Genomic DNA, 21,438 nt, shown 5'->3' on the forward strand with positions numbered 1-21,438 from the left:
TTGGTCCGTCCGTCCGTCCGTCCGTCCATCTGTCCCACTTCAGGTTAAAGTTTTTGGTCAAGGTAGTTTTTGAAGCTGAAGTCCAATCAACTTGAAACTTTGTACACATGTTTTCTATGATATGATCTTTCTAATTTTAAAGCCAAATTAGAGTTTTGACCCTAATTTCAAGGTCCACTGAACAGAAAATGATAGTGTGAGTGGGGCATCCGTGTACTATGGACACATTCTTGTTTAAACTTGAATTTAAGATTGGATGATAATTAATTATTTAATTTCAGGCAACCTCCTCCAAATTTACCCCCTCCTCCACCTGGCCCTCCTGGGCAACTGCAGAGGATGATGGGTTATCCACAACCACCAACACAAGGAGAAAGGTCAAATAAAGGGGAAGATCCATTGATGAGTTTGAGAGGTCCACCAGGAAAAGCTGCGGGCAGCAATATACCACTAGGCAGACCTCCTCCAAACATGGAAAGTTTTCCTCCTCCAGGAAAGATGGGTTTACAGACAAACTTTCCCCCTCCAGGAAATATTAATCAAAATCAAGGACAAGATAATCAATTAGATGTTGGTCCTCCTTCAAAGACAGACAATAACCCTCACTCAAAATTTCTGAACTTCACAAATTTCCCTCCACCACCACCACCAATGGCAGGACAACAATATGGAGGGAAGGAAAATCCTATGATGTTTCCAACTCAACAAGGTATCAATTTTCCAAGGTTTACTGGGAATCAACCTCCAAAGGAAGTATACGGTAATGGAACAGGACCATTAGACATGCTAAATAAACACAGTGCTAGCGGTGATCAGCCAAATCAGCAATTTCCTAAAAATCTTTACAACTTCCCGCCAGCACCTGGTACTGAGAGGATGAACCATCCAAGTGGACCCAACATACATCAACCACCCCCTCATCAGCATCCTACTGGAACTCAGCCACCACCAAATCAGCATCCTCATGGGGCTCAACCTCCACCAAACTTCAACATGCTAAATCCTAATTTTCTTAGTTCTGGACGATTCCCTGTACCTAGAGCAGGATTCCCTCCACAAACTGAGACGCACAAAATGATGAATGGAGATATTCAAGGCAATGTGTCAACTCTGTCTCATCTCACTATACAGGTAAAATAGCCTTTTTTTAAATTTTATCTTTTCAACAGGGAAAATGTTACAGAGATTGGGTTACTGCTGTTTAATTATTGCTCTATCACATTAAAAAGCTTTGATTAGTAAAAGAAAGTCATAGCAAAGTGGAAGGGAGACAGAGGTATATTAAAAAGTAACCATTTTTTGCACTGGCAAAACCAGCTAAGAAACGTTTCTGCATCAGGAGGAAAAAGAACTTATTTTTCATATTTTTGTAATTTAGAATTTACATTAGCAAGTACAATATTAAAGTCAAAGTATACTTTATTGGGTGATATTTCTGATTTTCAGGAAATCTTGTATGCATTTAGAACTCGTTCAACTGATTCTAAGTATTGAAAAAAAATATATATGTAGCATTTATAATTTCAGAGGTAAAATCAATTAAAAATTTGTGACCAACTTAAACCAAAAAAGGAAACCTTAAAAATAAAAAATGGTAACTTATTGTATCACTTACTAAAGAAATATGTAATTTAGCAGTAACTGTTTTTAGCAAAATATCTTGAAATTATATCATAATTGAAGTAAAGCTCACTTCAAAGCTTCCTTTTTTTCAGCCTCCGAAGAGTGGAGCAGATCTCTTCCCAGTATCTCCTAGGATGAGTGCTAGTTTTCAAGGCCATGCTGAGGTTAGAAATCTTTTATCTTCAATTTCAGACATACACAATTGTATACATTATATTAGGGTTAAGTCCACATGTATTTCTATATATTTGAAATATCGTTCATGGGACCAACATGAGAACTTATTTTGCAGTTTTTCATCCTGACTTGCTGGAAAGCATTCAGTGGTGAACTATAAAGAACTCACACCTTACATCAGCAGTACATTTTAAGATATATCAACAGTTGACATCCAAATCTTTGGGAAATATATTTTGGAGTAAACAATAAATTGCATTTATTAGGTAAAGTCTATCATTCATTGCCAAACAAAGGACTTTATACTCCGAACAACTACAAACTATTAGAAGGCATTATCAATTTTGCAGTTCAAAATTTGACAAAGAAAAATACTTTTGTAACAGGTACACTGTATGATAAACGTCAACTATGCTTACAATGAAATTAGGTAAAATTACCCGAATCAAGCTTATATATCTGTATAATATATATATTTTAAAGCTCTTGATAAGAATTTAGATTAAAATGACCAAGTATATTGGTTAACCTGTGAATGAATTCTGCTGTAAAATACTTTAACAATGTTCTCCCACATATATTCCAAAAAGCTCCATGGGATTTAAAAAATCACTCTTTACCAAAAGTAGTAACACAGCATTTACAATACTATAGGGTTATTGCATAAATATTGGTGAATATTGTCTTATGTATAGATTATTATATAGCACTATGGTACCATGGTTCTGTAAGGCCCTGGGGATAACACTGCTTAAAATTGTGAACCTTAGTTTAATTTCAGTTTACAAAATCTATAAAGCAACAATTTCCAACACTGGGAGAAGTTTCATCCAGTGCTATATTTTATGATAAATCAATATTATTGGCAATTATTATTTGGACAAAAAATTTGTTTAATGGGCTCAATGCCACTCTCTGTACTTTTGTGCTATTTCATAGTAGCTTAAGTACTAGTATATTATAATATTTCCAATTGAATTTTCAGGGAACTCCCAAGCCAGACAGTGGGAATTCTCCATCAAGAAGGTAATGAAGAAAGAATCTAAAAGGAGAATAGCTTCTTATATGATTTTTTTTTGTTAATTGACAGGAAGATTAATTGTTCATGATAAACAAGGATTTATTATTATGAAATAGTTAGCTCAATTATAATTTATTTAAGTCCTGCACTTATGTTTCATTGAGACTGACTTGATATTTTTAACCAAACCATGACGATATGAGTAATGAAGAATTTCATGTTACATATCAGTTTCCATCCAGTTGACCAACTGTAACATAATTATTTCTATTTGACTAAAATTTTGTTTGTTTTTCAACAGTGCTAAGGGTAGTCCGTTATTTATCACATTGAAGAAGCATTGTTTATGTTGGACAATTTCATTTCAGCCCTCATCAGCCAGCAGTAGATGTTGATGTCCCTGTCATACAGACCAAACCAACAGTTACAACATCTGCCCCTGTACAACAGGGAACCTACTCTCTCTTTAGTGGTACAACATGGTCTGTCCCATTGTCATCAGCTGACACAAAAAGTAAGTCCTTGTAATTTACAATTTATGCTTTTCTGTAGTGTAGAAGGTAAGAATTAGGGGTGTTTTTTTGGTAACCATCATAGTGATAGAAATTGCAAATACCTTTAAAAGTTAGCCTCATTTTAATTTGAGTGAAGCAAAATTTAGTTGATATGAAAAAGAAGATGTGGTATGATTGCCAATGAGACAACTCTCCAAAAGAGACCAATGACACAGAAATTAACAACTATAGGTCACCGTACGGCCTTCAACAATGAGCAAAGCCCATACCGCACAGTCCGCTATAAAAGGCCCGAAATGACAATGTAAAACAGTTCAAACGAGGAAACTAACGGCTAATTTTTGTACAAAAAATGAACGAATAACAAATATGTAACACATAAACAAACGACAACCACTGAATTACAGGCTCCTGACTTGGGACAGGCACATACATACAGAATGTGGCGTGGTTAAACATGTTAGCGGGATCCCAACCCTCCCCCTAACTTGGAACAATGGTGTAACAGTACAACATAAGAACGAACTCTAAAAATCAGTTGAAAGAGGCTTAACTCATCAAATGGATAAAAATACAAATACTACAAATACAATTGGCGTGGCCGGGTACTTGTACATCCAAACAACAAAAAGACACTAAGTACAGATCTGAGAGTACTCGCAGTTACTGACAGCTAGTTCAAAGCCACTAACAACTAATAAAAAAAATCATGCATCTAAGACTAAATGATGGTTGTTTGTGATGAGACTTTGGTGGCTGTAGTCACATGACCTTCACACTCCATCAGTCAATTGAAAATAATTTTTTAGATAAGATTTGTTCTTCAGTAAATATACAAGACAAGGTTGATGAATATAGAAAAAAAAGAAATAATTAGCATTTATCTTCTCAGAGATAAAATCCTCTAAAAATAGATCTAAGAATGTATAGAAAGCAAAAAAAATTGGTGAAAAATGCACTTTTCCACTTTGAAATGTCATTGTTTCAAAAACCTGTGCATAACTTTTTCTTTAAATATAGATATGTTTTTGCTATGAGTATCGCTGGTTTTTTTTTTAATCAGATGCAGTTCAAGAAGTTCAAGATGAATTCAAAATTTTTATGTTTTTAGGCATTGGCTCATCACCATTCTCTTCAGAATCCTCCAGTATAAGGAATTCTCCAGACGTATCAGAGTCATTCAGTGACAGTAAGATTGGTCATCCAATGGACCTTGGTTTGAGATTTGGTACACAGGAGGATCATTGGAGAGAGTTAGCCCAAGGGCAACAAGTATTAGAGCAAATGGCTAGCAATGGACAAGGTGGCAATTTTTTTCAAGGAAATATCCAGGTTTGTACAAAGATTTTATCAGTAAAAGAATAATCAATTTATTTAAGGTCTTTTTCATATTGTAAACTCAGTAAAAAAGCTAAATTTATACCACCGCCTTCATTTGGCAGGGTATACAGTAATGCACATGTTCCTTCATCAGTCTGTTTGTCCTTCAAAGTTGTGATTTCTGGCTGATAAAGTTTAGCATAGCCAAATCTCTTGAAATATGAACACAATGTCATTAACTATAAAATACTGGTCAAGTTCGAATTTGTTTAATGTCGTCGTTGGATTGCCATGAATTTTTTATACCAATATTTCCTTTTTTAAGTTTATCTAGCCTCATCAATTTTGTCCTTCATATGATATAAAAATATGAAGATGTGTTAGGATTGCCAATGAGGCAACTATCCACATATGTTCATATTGTCATAAACTTGATTATAAAATCTTATCCTCTGAAACCTTAGAACCAATTTGAACTAAATATGACAAAACTATCTCTAGGATGTCTATTATAGAATGATGTTCTCATGAACAATCATGACTATTGCTACTAAATAAACAGTGAATAAGTTCAGTAATTAAAACAATTTAAAAATCCTTCAAAGTTGAGTGAGAGGGGCATTATGGTTTCTGGTCTATTCATATGTCTGTTAGTCTGTCTGTCCTGTATCAAGTTAATGTTTTGGTTTAAATTATGTTAAAAAAAAATATTGGACTTGGTCTTCAAGTGAGATTAAGTGAGTTTTCTGAACAGCGGTATAAATTTATGTCACCCCTAGTTTTATGTGATATGTAAAAGGCCTCATTACTGGTCAAAAACCTTCTTATTTCCACCCACCACTCTCATTTGGCTAAGAGGTTGATAGTTTTAAATTAGATTTAATTGATAAAACAATTAATATTGTTGTACTTCACAAATAGTTTAACAAACTTCTAAATACTATATATTTTCGATTAGCCCTAGAGAAGTCATCTTTTCAAATGGTTCCGAGATAATAGCATGTTGGCATCATTTTCTTAAATTTTTCATAACTGTTTTATTTTCAGTCAATTTGGTCGTCATCATCATCTGGACCGTCACCACTTGAACGACTCCTTGAAAAACAGAAACAACGCCAAAATGATCCTCATTGAAGGAAATGTAAATTCTTATTTGGGAAAAAATTCAGTGATTGTGTAAAAATAATCACAAATGCTAGAGTTGCTTAATTACCAAGCGAATCAACTTGAGCAGATGTTATATTGGTTGCCTAGCAACTTGTAGTAATGAAGAAAACAGTCAAGCAAACATATTCTTCAATATAAAAAAGAGTTATGTCTCATAAAGATAAAGAAAAATGCAAAGAAAAAGAAGCGATCTCCCTGCATATTTGCAGGTTTTAAAAAATTGCTTAATGATACATTATGCCACAATGGTGTTATATATATATATATATGTGTGTGTGTATTATAGAATTGTGAAAATATTTGTGTGATAATTTTTAAAAGACAGATATGTTCTATAAATATGTATCTCCTAAATAATGTTCATTTCACAGACTGTATATTTCAATATTTTGTCTTTCATATTTGTAGTACACAATAGTTAAATGGTGGTCTATGCATGAAATAATTTAATATTAATAATCAGAAGAAGTTGTGAGAGAGATGAACATAGTAGATCTTGCTTTTGTGTGTTTTGTATAGACTTGACAATGATTATAGTGAATATGAAGAAGTTTGTTGAATTTCTATAGTGGTCAGTTTATTTATTTTGTGTGAAAAAATATTTATGTAAAATGCATTGCAGATCTGATAAACTTTAACAAGTGATTCATTTTAGCGGGTTTTCCACCTTTTTCTGGTTGTTTTTTTTCTAGACTGTTATATTTTTGCAGCTTTTAAATATTATTGAATGTGAAGTTTTTGTTAGATGATGGAAGTTATGAAAAAGTTACATATTTTTGTATTAGATTACCAAAATTCTATGTCCAGCTTTTCAAAGAATCTGAAATGGTTTTTATCACATTATAATGTCCAGCTTCTCAAAATACATCTAAAATATTTAATGTCACATTCTAATGTTATTCACAGAACATAATGAAAATAATATAACTAGTGAAATTGTAATTAAATATTTACAAGTTTTCTTGACCAATTTTAGTTTGAAAAACAATAACTCTGTGTAATCACTGCTGTTTCTCCTCTTTTCGTTATCCATGACAAGATGAATTTGGCAGCATATTAATGTTTGATAGATATATTCCAAATAGAGAAAACTGTAAAAAAAGTTAATTTTGTGGATACTTGTTAGATGCACAGAAAGGTACATGTTAACATTTGTTATATTAGATATGGTGTCCATCGGCAGTGTTAACTTTTTCAAAAAACCTTTTCCTCTGGAACTACTGAACCAAAAGTTACCAAACTTTACCTTAATGTATCTGTGGGTGTATTTAATTTGTAAATTGTATCTATTGATTAAATCAGGCGGCTGTTGAAATATCTTTGAAAAATATTTAGAGATTGAGAAAAATCAAAACCTCAAACGAGCAGAATGTAAGAATTTCAATTTTAAAAAATTTTTGCTACTATCTTGGTAACAATAATAGATAGAGAGAAACTTTAACAGCAGAAATGATCGTCATGACTTTTTTTTCATTTATAAAAAGAAATAAATTTCATATAACTTTGGCTTTCAAAGGAAGATTGCTGTGTGCATGTTGAAAAATGAAAATTTATTCCTAAATGGTATCAAAAAAACAAAAAAATTAAAACAACACCTTAAAATGTTCATGTGTCCAAAGTGCTTTTCTAGATATACCTGCATCAGGAACCCTCTAAGTCGAATATTTGATAGCCAAGGATGTATAAGAACCAAAACAGTTGAAGAACTATATGACCAAAAGGACCTAAAAAAATAGCCAAATCCATCTAAGGTCAAATTTGCCCGAGGGAGTATGAAACTGTTTTGAAAATATGTTATGGTTTATCTTGTCATGGTTATTACTGAAAAAGGAACTCTGTGAGCATGGTTAGGCCAACTAAAATTGATTAGTAAATTTTCATCCAGCTTTTTGAAAAAATGGGGCGGGTGAGAGGATTTTTTTTATTTTTTATTTTCTCGGAAACCCTTTCGAAATGCAAGGGTAATAATAAGCTTATATCATTTATCTTTTAAATTCTGCATACTTTTTCAAATTCTAAAATAAATATTTCTGATTTGCAACCACTTATTATTGCTTTAGAAACCCATTTTCTGTAAAAAGCAAAAATGTGGAGACATGCTCTCTTTTAGACTACCTACTTTCCAAGCTATGGTTTGTAGTGCCCATAAAATGAAACATATGCATTGGTATTAAACACAAGTATTATGATTACAGAGTAAAATGAAAACTCAAACTGTGTTGAAATTACTAGGGTTGATGCTTTTAAGATTCTTAAGTAAGGTGCAATAAATTTTATTAACTAGATGTAAACATACAATATAAAACACGAACTTAACCAAAAGAAGTTTTTGGGTAAATCTTGGTATACGCTGGCTGACTTTTTGTACTCAATACATGTATATGGTCTTAAACAGTAAGTTGTATTGCACAAGTTCCTGCTTATGTCAATTTCTTTTTTTTAACAAGAAGATAATGTAGTCAATAAGAGCAGCAGAATGTATCGACTAAATCATTTTGGTTAAGTTACTGGCAGAAATACGAAAACCGAATTTTGCAACAGGAAGTTTTGAATAAAATGAAACTATCCAGTAACGGAAATGAACAAAATCCGGAAATATTAATTTTTTTAAAATTAAAAAAATCGGGGTTGGACTATTTCAGGGGGGCGGGCAGAGGATGAAAATCTATCAGTTAATTTGAATTGGCCTTAATGGTAAAAATGACATGTGTATGGTATGTGAGCATGGCTAATGGTGAAAATGATTTGTGTTTGGTCTGTAAACAGGTTTAAATAATAAGAAGTGAGGAGCAAGGGTTTCAATTTAATGACTTTTAGATGTTGATAATTTCCTCTGTAATGGAATTTTCAGTGAATATTTATAACTTAGTCTTATATTGTCATCTATGTACAAGACTACTTTCGGAAAAGAAAATTTGATGTTTTAGGTTGGAAAATTTATTTATTACAGAACAGGTTGCTTCATTTTTTGAAAATGAAGAAAAAAAATAAAAATATTTTCCTTTAAATATGCAAAATTGAGTTTTTTAATCATAAGGGCCAAGTTAGGGCTGTTATCATAGGGTGTCTTCTTTTGTATTTTAAGATATGATAAAGGATTACTGTAAAATTTGGTTTAAGGAGGAGGTATAATGAGGCCACTTTTTTTGGTCCCTTGATTTGTAAATAATCTTATAATAAGTTGTCAGATTTTCACAATGCATTAGTTTATGAGATATCAGTAGTTAAATACTTGAATTTTGTCTTACTCTTTTACTTTAGGCCTTTAAACTTCTTTCATGTAAAGAAAATTGTTAAATCTGCCAAAAATTCATCATTTTGAGAGAAAATGTATTTCAATTAATATTAAAATGTGAGCAACTTTATGATAAAATATAATTTGCCACAAGTTGTCTTTGAGGATGATAGGATGATATGAGTATATTTTTTTATGGTAAGGCTCATATTTAATTTGACCAAATATTGATATTAAATCATCATACTTGTTAAAAATGTTTATTATTGAAGCAATTTATATTTAATTATTGATTAAAACTAACATTTTTTGAAAGGATTGAAGAATATTTTTGTTTACAATTTCATGGGCCAAATAAGAGTTGTGATCATACTTCCTACTATCAATTTTTTTATGGAGTTCATTCTCAGATTTATTATCAGCAGTTGTATTTAAAGCTGATAATTTAATAGTGCCAAATACTAAATAAAGCGTGTTAAAAGGAGGAAAACCACTAATTCATGACCCCATTGCTTTCTTTGTTAAATTCTGGAAATTTCAAGCATTCCTAATTCATTTGTCTTTAAGTTCAAATAAAGTGACTATGTCAAAACAATAAATACCTTATTATGGCTTGTTCTAAAAAACAACATTCCATTTAAGAGTGCACTGGTTCACAGAAGTTTGGAAGTACAAAAACAGGTCTTCCTTATCTGAGAAACAAAGCATGAATATGCCCTTCTTTTTTAATTTCAATTATTTTTGTGCAAAATAAACATTCAAAATGACCTCTACAATGATTCTCAGTCCAGCTTTCATTTGATACCAAAATAACCAACTATTTTACACATTTTAAAGGTTATAGCTATATGTAAGAACTTCATGTATTTGGATTTAGATATGAACTACTTTTGGGTATTGTCTTCCTTAAGGGGCTCTGAATTACTGGTTACACACCAAAAGCTTCTACTCAAGAATCCCAGGTATTCAAGATTAGTGTATATATCAAACTGATACAATAAATAAAATCCTCTGTGATAAAAAAATTTGTTGATTTTTTTAGAAATAAAAGCAAACACCAAACTAACTGAATCAAATTGCTTTCCTTTTATTATGTAAAACATATAATTATAGAAGCTTATTTGAAGTATATGTTTGTTGTTCACTCTGTTGGAATACTAACAGACAATTGATAATGCTTTATTCTTTGTAATATATGACAAATAACAAAACCACAGTAAGTAAGAATTAAATTTACAGTTATAGGAATTGTTTTATTACTCATTATACAATACATGTGAGATATCTATATTGTTCTGTGTTGGCTTTGGATTTTTCAAGCTCTAATTCCCTCTGGCCTTTATCCTACCTTTTAGAATCTACGTAATTGATGTCTGGCTTAATTTGACAATAAAATTCAAATAAATGGGGTTGACTAAATATCATGTAAAAAAATATTTGGTAAGGTTTTGTTAAAGTTGATATGAGTTATCACTAGACTTTTACCTTAATTTCTAGGATAAAAAAAAAGGTTAACTTCTAGTATTCAGATATGTTCATACTGTTAAGAAATCAACAATGTGGTAAAACTGTTGATCCAGGTGTATTTCATTCAGTCAGAATAGGGATGCTAAATCTGATGCTTAAAGTAGAGAGTGCTGCAATAAAAGAACAATTTGATGGATCTGTAGGTTGTCTGTTATAAGGCAAAGTTCTTCCCTTATATATCCTCACTATCTAAATGTCTTACCCTTCATCTGGGTTGATATCCTTGATGGATCTGTGGGTTGTCTGTTATAAGGCAAAGTTCTTCCCTTATATATCCTCACTATCCAAATGTCTAACCCTTCATCTGGGTTGATATCCTTGATGGATCTGTAGGTTGTCTGTTATAAGGCAAAGTTCTTCCCTTATATATCCTCACTATCCAAATGTCTAACCCGTCATCTGGGTTGATATCCTTGATGGTCTGTAGGTTGTCTGCTATAAGGCAAAGTTCTTCCCTTATATATCCTCACTATCTAAATGTCTTACCCTTCATCTGGGTTGATATCCTTCATGGATCTGTAGGTTGTCTGTTATAAGGCAAAGTTCTTCCCTTATATATCCTCACTATCCAAATGTCTAACTCTTCATCTGGGTTGATATCCTTGATGGATCTGTAGGTTGTCTGTTATAAGGCAAAGTTCCTCCCTTATATATCCTCACTATCCAAATGTCTAACCCTTCATCTGGGTTGATATCCTTGATGGTCTGTAGGTTGTCTGTTATAAGGCAAAGTTCTTCCCTTATATATCCTCACTATCCAAATGTCTAACCCTTCATCTGGGTTGATATCCTTGATGGATCTGTAGGTTGTCTGTTATAAGGCAAAGTTCTTCCCTTATATATCCTCACTATCCAAATGTCTAACCCTCCATATGTTGATATCCTTGATGGATCTGTAGGTTGTCTGTTATAAGGCAAAGTTCTTCCCTTATATATCCTCACTATCCAAATGTCTAACCCTTCATCTGGGTTGATATCCTTGATGGTCTGTAGGTTGTCTGTTATAAGGCAAAGTTCTTCCCTTATATATCCTCACTATCCAAATGTCTAACCCTTCATCTGGGTTGATATCCTTAATGGATCTGTAGGTTGTCTGTTATAAGGCAAAGTTCTTCCCTTATATATCCTCACTATCCAAATGTCTAACCCTTCATCTGGGTTGATATCCTTGATGGTCTGTAGGTTGTCTGTTATAAGGCAAAGTTCTTCCCTTATATATCCTCACTATCCAAATGTCTAACCCTTCATCTGGGTATGATATCCTTGATGGATCTGTAGGTTGTCTGTTATAAGGCAAAGTTCTTCCCTTATATATCCTCACTATCTAAATGTCTAACCTTTCATCTGGGTTGATATCCTTGGCAGAACCTACCTTTTGTATTATTTGTTCTTTTAGAAATACATGAAATATTTGCCACTGGAAGTTATACAAGCAACAATCAATCAATCACTTATAAGATGGTCAAAGAACTGATAATACTAGGCAACATGCCACTAGTCTTGTATAAACTGGACCAGGGTTTGCCCAATCAGGCAAAAGATCAGTTTAACAATATTTGACAGCAAGGTTAAGTATTGTTCAGCTACTTCAATGGTTTTGTCATACAGAATTGTATTCTGTTTCAAAGACATGAATGATAGTTTTGCATTCATTTAAAACATTAACCAAATCACATGAAATAACTTTAAGAATGGCTGTGAGTTGAACCACAGCAGGTAAGCTATGGTTTACAATTAAGATATACCTAGGTTTCTGACTGTAAAATACAGAAAAGGGTTAGCGGGATAATGGTAAATAAATATATATTGCTGTATATGTAGTACAGTTATGAGTTACTATATATTGATGTATATGTACAGTTATGAGTTACTCATGATCCTACATATTGTCAATACTGTTTACTTATATTTTGGCATTGCACAGGGTCATGCATTTCTCTTGATTGTTTTTTATGTCCTTACCCTAAATACGTTTAATGTGTATAGTCCGTTTGACTTCTATAAATCTTCAGAAAATAATTCTTAAAAATTCATTTTTACAAATAAACATTTGTATGCCCCCGCCGTAGCGGTGGGGGCATTAAGTTTTACCCTTGTCTGTCTGTACGTACGTACGTCCGTTCGTACGTCCCAAAATGGTTTCAGTTCTCTAACTTGAGTTTGCCTCAACCAAATGTTACGAAACTTATACACAATGCTCATTACCACAAAGCACAGATCAAATTTGAATTTTGGTGGCGTCACTTTAACCGTTCTAGAGTTATGCCCCTTTATAAATGGAAAAATTGCAAAAATTTTAGTTTCCGTTCTCTAACTTTAGTTTGCCTCAACCAAATGTTATGAAACTTATACACAATGCTTATTACTACAAAACACAGATCAAGTTTGAATTTTGGTGGCGTCACTTTAACCGTTCTAGAGTTATGCCCCTTTATAAATGGAAAAATTGCAAAAATTTTAGTTTCCGTTTTCTAACTTAAGTTTGCCTCAACCAAATGTTATGAAACTTATACACAATGCTTATTACCACAAAGCACAGATCAATTTTGAATTTTGGTGGCGTCACTTTAACAGTTCTAGAGTTATGCCCCTTTATAAATGGAAAAATTGCAAAATTTTAGCTTCCGTTCTCTCACTTAAGTTTGCCTCAACCAAATGTTATGTAACTTATACACCATGATTATTACCACAAAGCACAGATCAAGTTTGAATTTTGGTGGCGTTTCTTTAACCGTTCTAGAGTTATGCCCCTTTATAAATGGAAAAATTGCAAAATTTTTATTTTCTTCTAAATATCAAGTAATTTTTATACGACCGCAAAAAAAATCTTCGTCGTCGTCCGAAGACACTATCTTTATCTCTATGAAATTTTACCATAAGGTTCAATACCACAAAAGGAAGGTTGGGATTGATTTTGGGGGTTTTGGTACCAACAGTTAAGGAATTAGGGGCCAAAAAGGGGCCAAAAATAAGCATTTTTGTAACTTCCAGACATAACTTGTGTGTTAGTGTATGGATCTCTCTGACATTGTACCACAAGGTTCCATATCACACAGGGAATGCTGGGATTGAGTTTGGGGGTAATTGCCCAAAACGTTTAGGAATAAGGGGCCAAAAATAAGCATTTTTCTAGTTTCCAGACAATAACTTGTGTTCAAGTGTATGGATCTCTCTGAAATTGTACTGCAAGGTACCATACCACAAAGGGAAGGCTGGGATTGAGTTTGGGGGTGATGAATCATAAGGGGGTTCAAAAAATTTGGGGGGGGGGGGATTTTTTTTTTTTTTCCTTTTTTTTTTTTTTTAAATTTTCCATTTTAAGTTGGTTATTTCTGTTTTATATTTAAAAGCAAATAATAATGATATGGTAGGAGATACACACCAAACAGGATGTGTAAATTATTATATAATAAGTATTGTGCAATAGCAAGAAATTTTCAATTGCACAGTATTGCACTTGAAGTTGAATAGCAAGAAATCTTCAATTGCACCGTATTGCGCAATAGCAAGAAATCTTCAATTGCACAGTATTGTGCAATAGCAAGAAATATCCAATAGCACAATATTGCGCAATAGCAAGAAATTGTCAATTGTACAGTATTGCGCAATAGCAAGAAATATTCAACTGCACAGTATTGTGCTAAAGAAGATACTTCTTATAAATTGCTTATTTCTTGACCAATTTCAATGGGGTTTTATTCTTGAATTCTTGGGGTTCTTTAATTTGCTGATTCTAACCGTGTATTAAGTTTTTGGATTTTGGGCCCCGTTTTTAAATTGGTCCACATTGAGGTCCAAAGGGTCCAAAATTAAACTTAGTTTGATTTAACAAAAATTGAATTCTTAGGGTTCTTTGATATGCTGAATCTAAACATGTATTTATATTTTTGATTATGGGCCCAGTTTTCAAGTTGGTCCAAATCGGGGTCCAAAATTAAACTTTGTTTGATTTCAACAAAAATTGAATATATGGGGTTCTTTGATATGCCGAATCTAACCATGTATTTAGATTTTTGATTTTTGGGCCCCATTATCAACTTTGTCCACATTGAGGTCAAAAGGGTCCAAAATTAAACTTTGTTTGATTTCATCAAAAATTGAATTCTTGGGGTTCTTTGATATGCTGAATCTAACCATGTATTTAGATTTTGGATATTAGACCATAATAGGTGAATGTCCAATTTAAAATTTTTTAGTTCTTAGACCACATTCATTCTGTGTCAGAAACCTATGCTGTGTCAAATATTTAATCACAATCCAAATTCAGCGCTATATCAAGCTTGAATGTTGTGTCCATACTTGCCCCAACTGTTCAGGGTTCGACCTCTGCGGTCGTATCAAGCTGCGCCCTGCGGAGCATTTTATTAAAATTGGAGTTATCTTCCTTTGTCCATGATTATAGTTGAATCAACTACAATCAATGCTTTATACAATGCAATGTTTAATTTTGACATCCACTGATAAAACACAAATCAAGTTGAATTTGGGTAGTGTCACTTTAACCATTATTGAGTTATTCCCCTCTATAAATCGAAAGATTGCAAAATTTTATTTTCCATTCTGTAACTTAAGTTTGCCCAAACCAAACATTATGAAACCTATACACAATATTCATTAACACAAAACTAAGATCAAGTACAATTTTTTGTTTCCGTTTTCTACTTAATTTTTCTTGATGTATGTTAATGTATGATATATACGAACTCTAAATATGAATATCCTAATTTTGGGCCAATAATAAAAAAAGTTACCCATTAGGTTTTTATACGACCGCAAAAAAATTTTTGTGGTCGTATATTGGTATGACGTTGTCGTCGTCGTCGTCTGGCGTTGTCCGGCGTCGTCCGAAGACACATTGGTTTTCGCACTCTAACTTTAGTTTAAGTGAATGGATCTCTATGAAATTTTACCACAAGGTTCAATACCACAAAAGGAAGGTTGGGATTGATTTTGGGGGTTATGGTACCAACAGTAAAGGAATTAGGGGCCAAAAATAAGCATTTTTGTAACTTCCAGACATAACTTGTGTGTTAGTGTATGGATCTCTCTGACATTGTACCACAAGGTTCCATATCACAAAAGGAATGCTGGGATTGATTTTTGGGGTAATTGCCTCAAAATTTTAGGAATTAGGGGCCAAAAAAGGGGCAAAAAACAAGCATTTTTCTAGTTTCCAGACAATAACTTGTGTTCAAGTGTTTGGATCTCTCTGAAATTGTACTGCAAGGTACCATATCACAAAGGGAAAGCTGGAATTGAGTTTGGGGGTAATTGCCGAAACGTTTAGGAATTGGGGGCCAAAAAGGGGCCAAAAATCAGCATTTTTCTAGTTTCCAGACAATAACTTGTGTTCAAGTGTATGGATCTCTCTGAAATTGTACTGCAAGGTACCATACCACAAAGGGAAGGCTGGGATTGATGATGGGGGTAATTGCCTTAATATTTTAGGAATTAGGGGCCAAAAGGGGGCAAAAAACAAGCATTTTTCTAGTTTCAGGACAATAACTTGTGTGTAAGTGTATGGATCTTTCTGAAATTGTACTGCAAGGTTCCATGTCACAAAGGAAAAGCTGGGTTTGAGTTTGGGGGTAATTGCCCTAAACGTTTAGGAATTTGGGGCCAAAAAGGGGCAAAAAAACACATTTTTCTAGTTTCCAGACAATAACTTGTGTTCAAGTGTTTGGATCTCTCTGAAATTGTACTGCAAGGTACCATACCACAAAGGGAAGGCTGGGATTTAGTTTGGGGGTGATGAATCATAAGGGGGTTCAAAAAATTTGGGGGGGGATTTTTTTTTTTTTCCTTTTTTTTTCTTTTAAAATTTTCCATTTTAAGTTGGTTATATCTGATTTATATTTAAAAGCAAATAATAATGATATGGTAGGAGATACACACCAAACAGGATGTGTAAATTATTATATAATAAGTATTGTGCAATAGCAAGAAATTTTCAATTGCACAATATTGCACAGTATTGCACAATAGCAAGAAATCTTCAATTGCACAGTATTGCGCAATAGCAAGAAATCTTCAATTGCACCGTATTGCGCAATAGCAAGAAATATCCAATAGCACAATATTGCGCAATAGCAAGAAATTGTCAATTGTACAGTATTGCGCAATAGCAAGAAATATTTAATTGCACAGTATTGTGCAAAAGAAGATACTTCATATAAATTGCTTATTTCTTGACCAATTTCAATGGGGTTTTATTCTTGAATTCTTGGGGTTCTTTAATATGCTGAATCTAACCGTGTATTTAGTTTTTGGATTGTGGGCCCCGTTTTTAAATAGGTCCACATTGAGGTCCAAAGGGTTCAAAATTAAACTTTGTTTGATTTCATCAAAAATTGAATTATTGGGGTTCTTTGATATGCCGAATCTAACCGTGTATTTAGATTCTTAATTTTTGGTTCCGTTTTCAAATTGGTCTACATTAAGGTCCAAAGGGTCCAAAATTAAACTTAGTTTGTTTTTAACAAAAATTGAATATATGGGGTTCTTTGATATGCTGAATCTAAACATGTATTTAGATTTTAGATTTTTGGCCCAGTTTTCAAGTTGGTCCAAATTGGGGTCCAAATTAAACTTTATTTGATTTCAACAAAAATTGAATATATGGGGTTCTTTGATATGCTGAATCTTACCATGTATTTAGATTTTTTATTTGTGGGCCCAGTTTTCAAGTTGGTCCAAGTTGGGGTCCAAAATTAAACTTTGTTTGATTTCAACAAAAATTGAATATATGGGGTTCTTTGATATGCTGAATCTAAACATGTATTTAGATTTTAGATTTTTGGCCCAGTTTTCAAGTTGGTCCAAATTGGGGTCCAAATTAAACTTTATTTGATTTCAACAAAAATTGAATATATGGGGTTCTTTGTTATGCTGAATCTAAACATGTGTTTAGATTTTTGATTATGGGCCCGCTATCAAATTGGTTCATATTGAGGTAAAAAGGGTCCAAAATTAAACTTTGTTTGATTTCAACAAAAATTGAATATATGGGGTTCTTTGATATGCTGAATCTAACCATGTATTAAGATTTTTGGTTTTTGGGCCCCGTTATCAACTTTGTCCACATTGAGGTCAAAAGGGTCCAAAATTAAACTTTGTTTGATTTCATCAAAAATTGAATTCTTGGGGTTCTTTGATATGCTGAATCTAACCATGTATTTAGATTTTGGATATTGGACCATAATAGGTGAATGTCCAATTTAAAATTTTTAAGTTCTTAAACCACATTCATTCTGTGTCAGAAACCTATGCTGTGTCAAATATTTAATCACAATCCAAAAGCAAAGCTGTATCAAGCTTGAATGTTGTGTCCATACTTGCCCCAACTGTTCAGGGTTCGACCTCTGCGGTAGTATCAAGCTGCGCCCTGCGGAGCATTTTATTTTATGTTACTTCCATTTTTTTTTATATAAAATACTTGATGGAGTGAGTATGAATAGTGTAACAGCCTTCCATTCAAAACAAAAACATTAGACATGTGCTTTGAATGTTTGTTTCATTGTTCCATGTGACTTAACTCATTTAAACATTTGTTTATATCTATTGACGTTAGCTCCCTTTAGTTTTTTATAAATTTCAGATTTACCATTTCGAAGTTTTGGGGTTTTATTCATTAAAAAAGGGGGGATTCTCCAGTTTTCGGACAATAACTCAAAAACAATTTCTCCAATTTGCATGAAACTTTTGTGAATTGTTCATATCTATTGACGTGAGCTCCCTTTCGTTTTTTTTAAATTTAGGATGTACTGTTTCTGAGTTTTGAGGTTTTATTCATTAAACAAGAGGCTCTCAAGAGCCTGAATCGCTCACCTGTATATCAGAGGAGATTTTTAAATGTTAGCAAACTTGATGAGCAAATTGTGTAAAATTGTCTTTAAAGGGCAGTAACTCCTTAAGGGGTCAATTGACAATTTTGGTCATCTTAACTTTTTTGTAGATCTTACTTTGCTGAACATTATTGCTGCTTACAGTTTATATATATCTATAGTAATATTCAAAATAATAACCAAAAACTGCAAAATTTTGTTAAAACTACCAATTCGGTGGCAGCAACCCAACAATGGGTTGTTCGATTCGTCTGATAATTTCAGGGCCGATAGATCTTGACCAATTAAACAATTTTACCCCATGTCACATTTGCTCTAAACGATTTAGTTTTTGAGATATAAGCCAAAAACTGCATTTGACCCTTATGTTCTATTTTTAGCCATGGCAGCCATGTTTGTCGATGGATACAAACTTCGGATACAATTTATAAACAAGATACCCTAAGGAACATTTAGTTAAAGTTTGAAGGTAATTGGCCCAGTAGTTTCAGAGGAGAAGATTTTTAAATGTTAGCAAACTTGATGAACAAATTGTGTAAAATTGTCTTTAAAGGGCAATAACTCCTTAAGGGGTCAATTGACAATTATGGTCATATTAACTTTTTTGTAGATCTTACTTTGCTGAACATTATTGCTGCTTACAGTTTATATATATCTATAATAATATTCAAAATAATAACAAAAAACTGCAAAATTTTGTTAAAACTACCAATTCGGTGGCAGCATCCCAACAATGGGTTGTTCGATTGGTCTGAAAATTTCAGAGCTGATAGATCTTGACCAATTGAACAATTTTACCCCCTGTCAGATTTGCTCTAAAAGCTTTAGTTTTTGAGATATAAGCCAAAAACTGCATTTGACCCCTATGTTCTATTTTTAGCCATGGCGGCCATGTTTGTCGATGGATCAAAACTTCGGATACAATTTATAAACTAGATACCCTAAGGAACATTTAGTTAAAGTTTGAAGGTATTTGGCCCAGTAGTTTCAGAGGAGAAGATTTTTTAAGTAGTTTACGACGACAACAGACGACGACAGACGACGACGGACGCCAAGTGATGGCATAAGCTCACATGGGGCCCTTCGGGCCCCGGTGAGCTAAAAAGGGGGGATTTTCCAGTTTTTGGAGAATAACTCAAAAACTACTTCACCAATTTGCAAGAAACTTTGGAGAATTGTTTATTTCGATCGACATGAGCTCCCTTTTGATTTTTATATATCCTTCTGATTTATGGGGTTTTATTCACTACAAAAAGGGGGATTTTCCAGTTTTTGGACAAAAACTCAAAAATGCTTTCCACATTTTTTATGAAACTTTGGTAATTGTTTATATCTATTTTTGTAAACTCCCTTTTGATTTTTATAAATTTTCGATTTTATGTTTCAGAGTTATAAGATTTTATTTGTTTATAGTCTGACAACAGATTTACTAAGTATTACGCAACAGCACAGTGTATTGCACAACAGCAAGAAATCTTTCATATAACCAATTTCAAGTTCTTTGACTACATTTATTCAGAAACTTATAATATATCAAATATTTAATTACAATCCAAATTCAGACCTGTATCAAGCTTGAATATTGTGTCTATTTTTGCCCCAACTGTTCAGAGTTGGACCTCTGCAGGCGTATCCAGCTGCGCTCAGCGAAGCAGTTTATTATAACTGGTTTTTATATGATTTTATAAATGAACTTGCATGTATCTACAAAGATGTTATTTGTGGGGAAAATACTATAATCAGATGTTTTTTTTTTTTTTAATTCCTTACCAAATCTTAATTTTTGTTACCTAATTTTAATTATATATTTATATATATCTTGTAAAAGAATATAGGCAAGCTTTTCATGCTTAAAGCATGATGACAGTATTAACAAAATGGAGAGGCTTTAAAAATTTTTTACCAATAAGTATTTACAGAATACATTTAATATTTACTTTTTTCTTGAAAAAAAACACAGCTTATGACTTTCAAAATATGAAAATAAAACTAGATAAATTATAACCATAAAGACCTTTATTGATGAAAAGGGGGACTTTTTTAATATTTTTTTCTTAATTTTGCATTATCTCCCTTACTTATATGTAAAGAAAGGAATTAAAAGGCCTCCAAAAATTTCAAAAGAAAAAGTATATAATTCTGAAAGTGTTCAATTATTTTCTTTGCGAGTCAAAGCGGGGAGCTTCATTTCACTCATGGCATAATACCACAAAAAGAACTACCCACTGTTTGAAAGTAAGTGAAAGCTTTATAAAAAAAATGCTTGGATCATAAGAAATCTTGAAGTTAAAAAGTGTGTCAACTAAAAAGGATAAAATTGATCAGTTTGACAAAGATCTGATAAAAACTACTGTGCATAATCATTTATGGAAAAATGAAGTTGTGACATCAAAAAAATGAAAACATCTTTTGGAAAAAAATCATATTAGTTTATCAAAATACAAAATTATGGAAAACTCTGATTAAGTTAGGCTTTAGATATAAGAAAGTGGATAAAAACAGAAAAGGTTTAGTTGAAAGAAAAAACATTGCTAACCAATGTATATAATATCTAAGAACAATTAAGAAAAAAAGTGAAGAAGTTTATACTGTCATTTATTTAGATTAAACTTGGGTTGATACCAACCATACTACTTCTCATCAATAGACTAGTTCAGACAATGCAAAAAAACAGAAAAATCCCCCTAGGTAAAGGCCAAAGGTTCGTTGTATTGCATGCTGGATGTGAAAAGGGTTTTTTAAAAGGATGTGATCTAGTTTTTAAGGGTATCAGTACGGACGGACACGATTATCATATGGAAATAAACTGTAAAATATTTGAACAATGGATTGAAAAACAATTAGTTCCAGCTTTGCCCCAAAAAAGTCTGATAGTAATGGACAATGTGTCATATCATAGTGTGCGTGTCGAGGGTACAAAACCTCCCACATCTAATTCAAGAAAAGGTGACATGGTTGACTTTCTAAATAAACTTGGTGTTGAGTTTGACATGAAAAAAACGAAACCAA

General features: G+C 32.7%; 2 protein-coding genes across 7 annotated transcripts in view; one reads left to right on the top strand and one right to left on the bottom strand.

The window, feature by feature from the left end:
• LOC127728570 (nonsense-mediated mRNA decay factor SMG7-like) overlaps window positions 1-9,384 on the top strand; it is a 47,665-nt gene extending 38,281 nt beyond the window's left edge. Inside the window, exons 20-25 of the mRNA XM_052236044.1 lie at window positions 282-1,131; window positions 1,716-1,787; window positions 2,786-2,826; window positions 3,190-3,335; window positions 4,448-4,668; window positions 5,704-9,384. Of these exons, the coding sequence (XP_052092004.1) occupies window positions 282-1,131; window positions 1,716-1,787; window positions 2,786-2,826; window positions 3,190-3,335; window positions 4,448-4,668; window positions 5,704-5,790 (1,417 nt within the window). The 3' untranslated portion in view covers window positions 5,791-9,384. The remainder of the gene's footprint in view (window positions 1-281; window positions 1,132-1,715; window positions 1,788-2,785; window positions 2,827-3,189; window positions 3,336-4,447; window positions 4,669-5,703) is intronic.
• Window positions 1-21,438, bottom strand: part of LOC127728572 (uncharacterized) — an 879,051-nt gene that overhangs the window by 810,208 nt on the left and 47,405 nt on the right. The window lies entirely within an intron of this gene.

Source organism: Mytilus californianus, unplaced genomic scaffold, assembly GCF_021869535.1.
Source record: "Mytilus californianus isolate M0D057914Y unplaced genomic scaffold, xbMytCali1.0.p SCAF_2, whole genome shotgun sequence".
Taxonomy (NCBI): domain Eukaryota; kingdom Metazoa; phylum Mollusca; class Bivalvia; order Mytilida; family Mytilidae; genus Mytilus; species Mytilus californianus.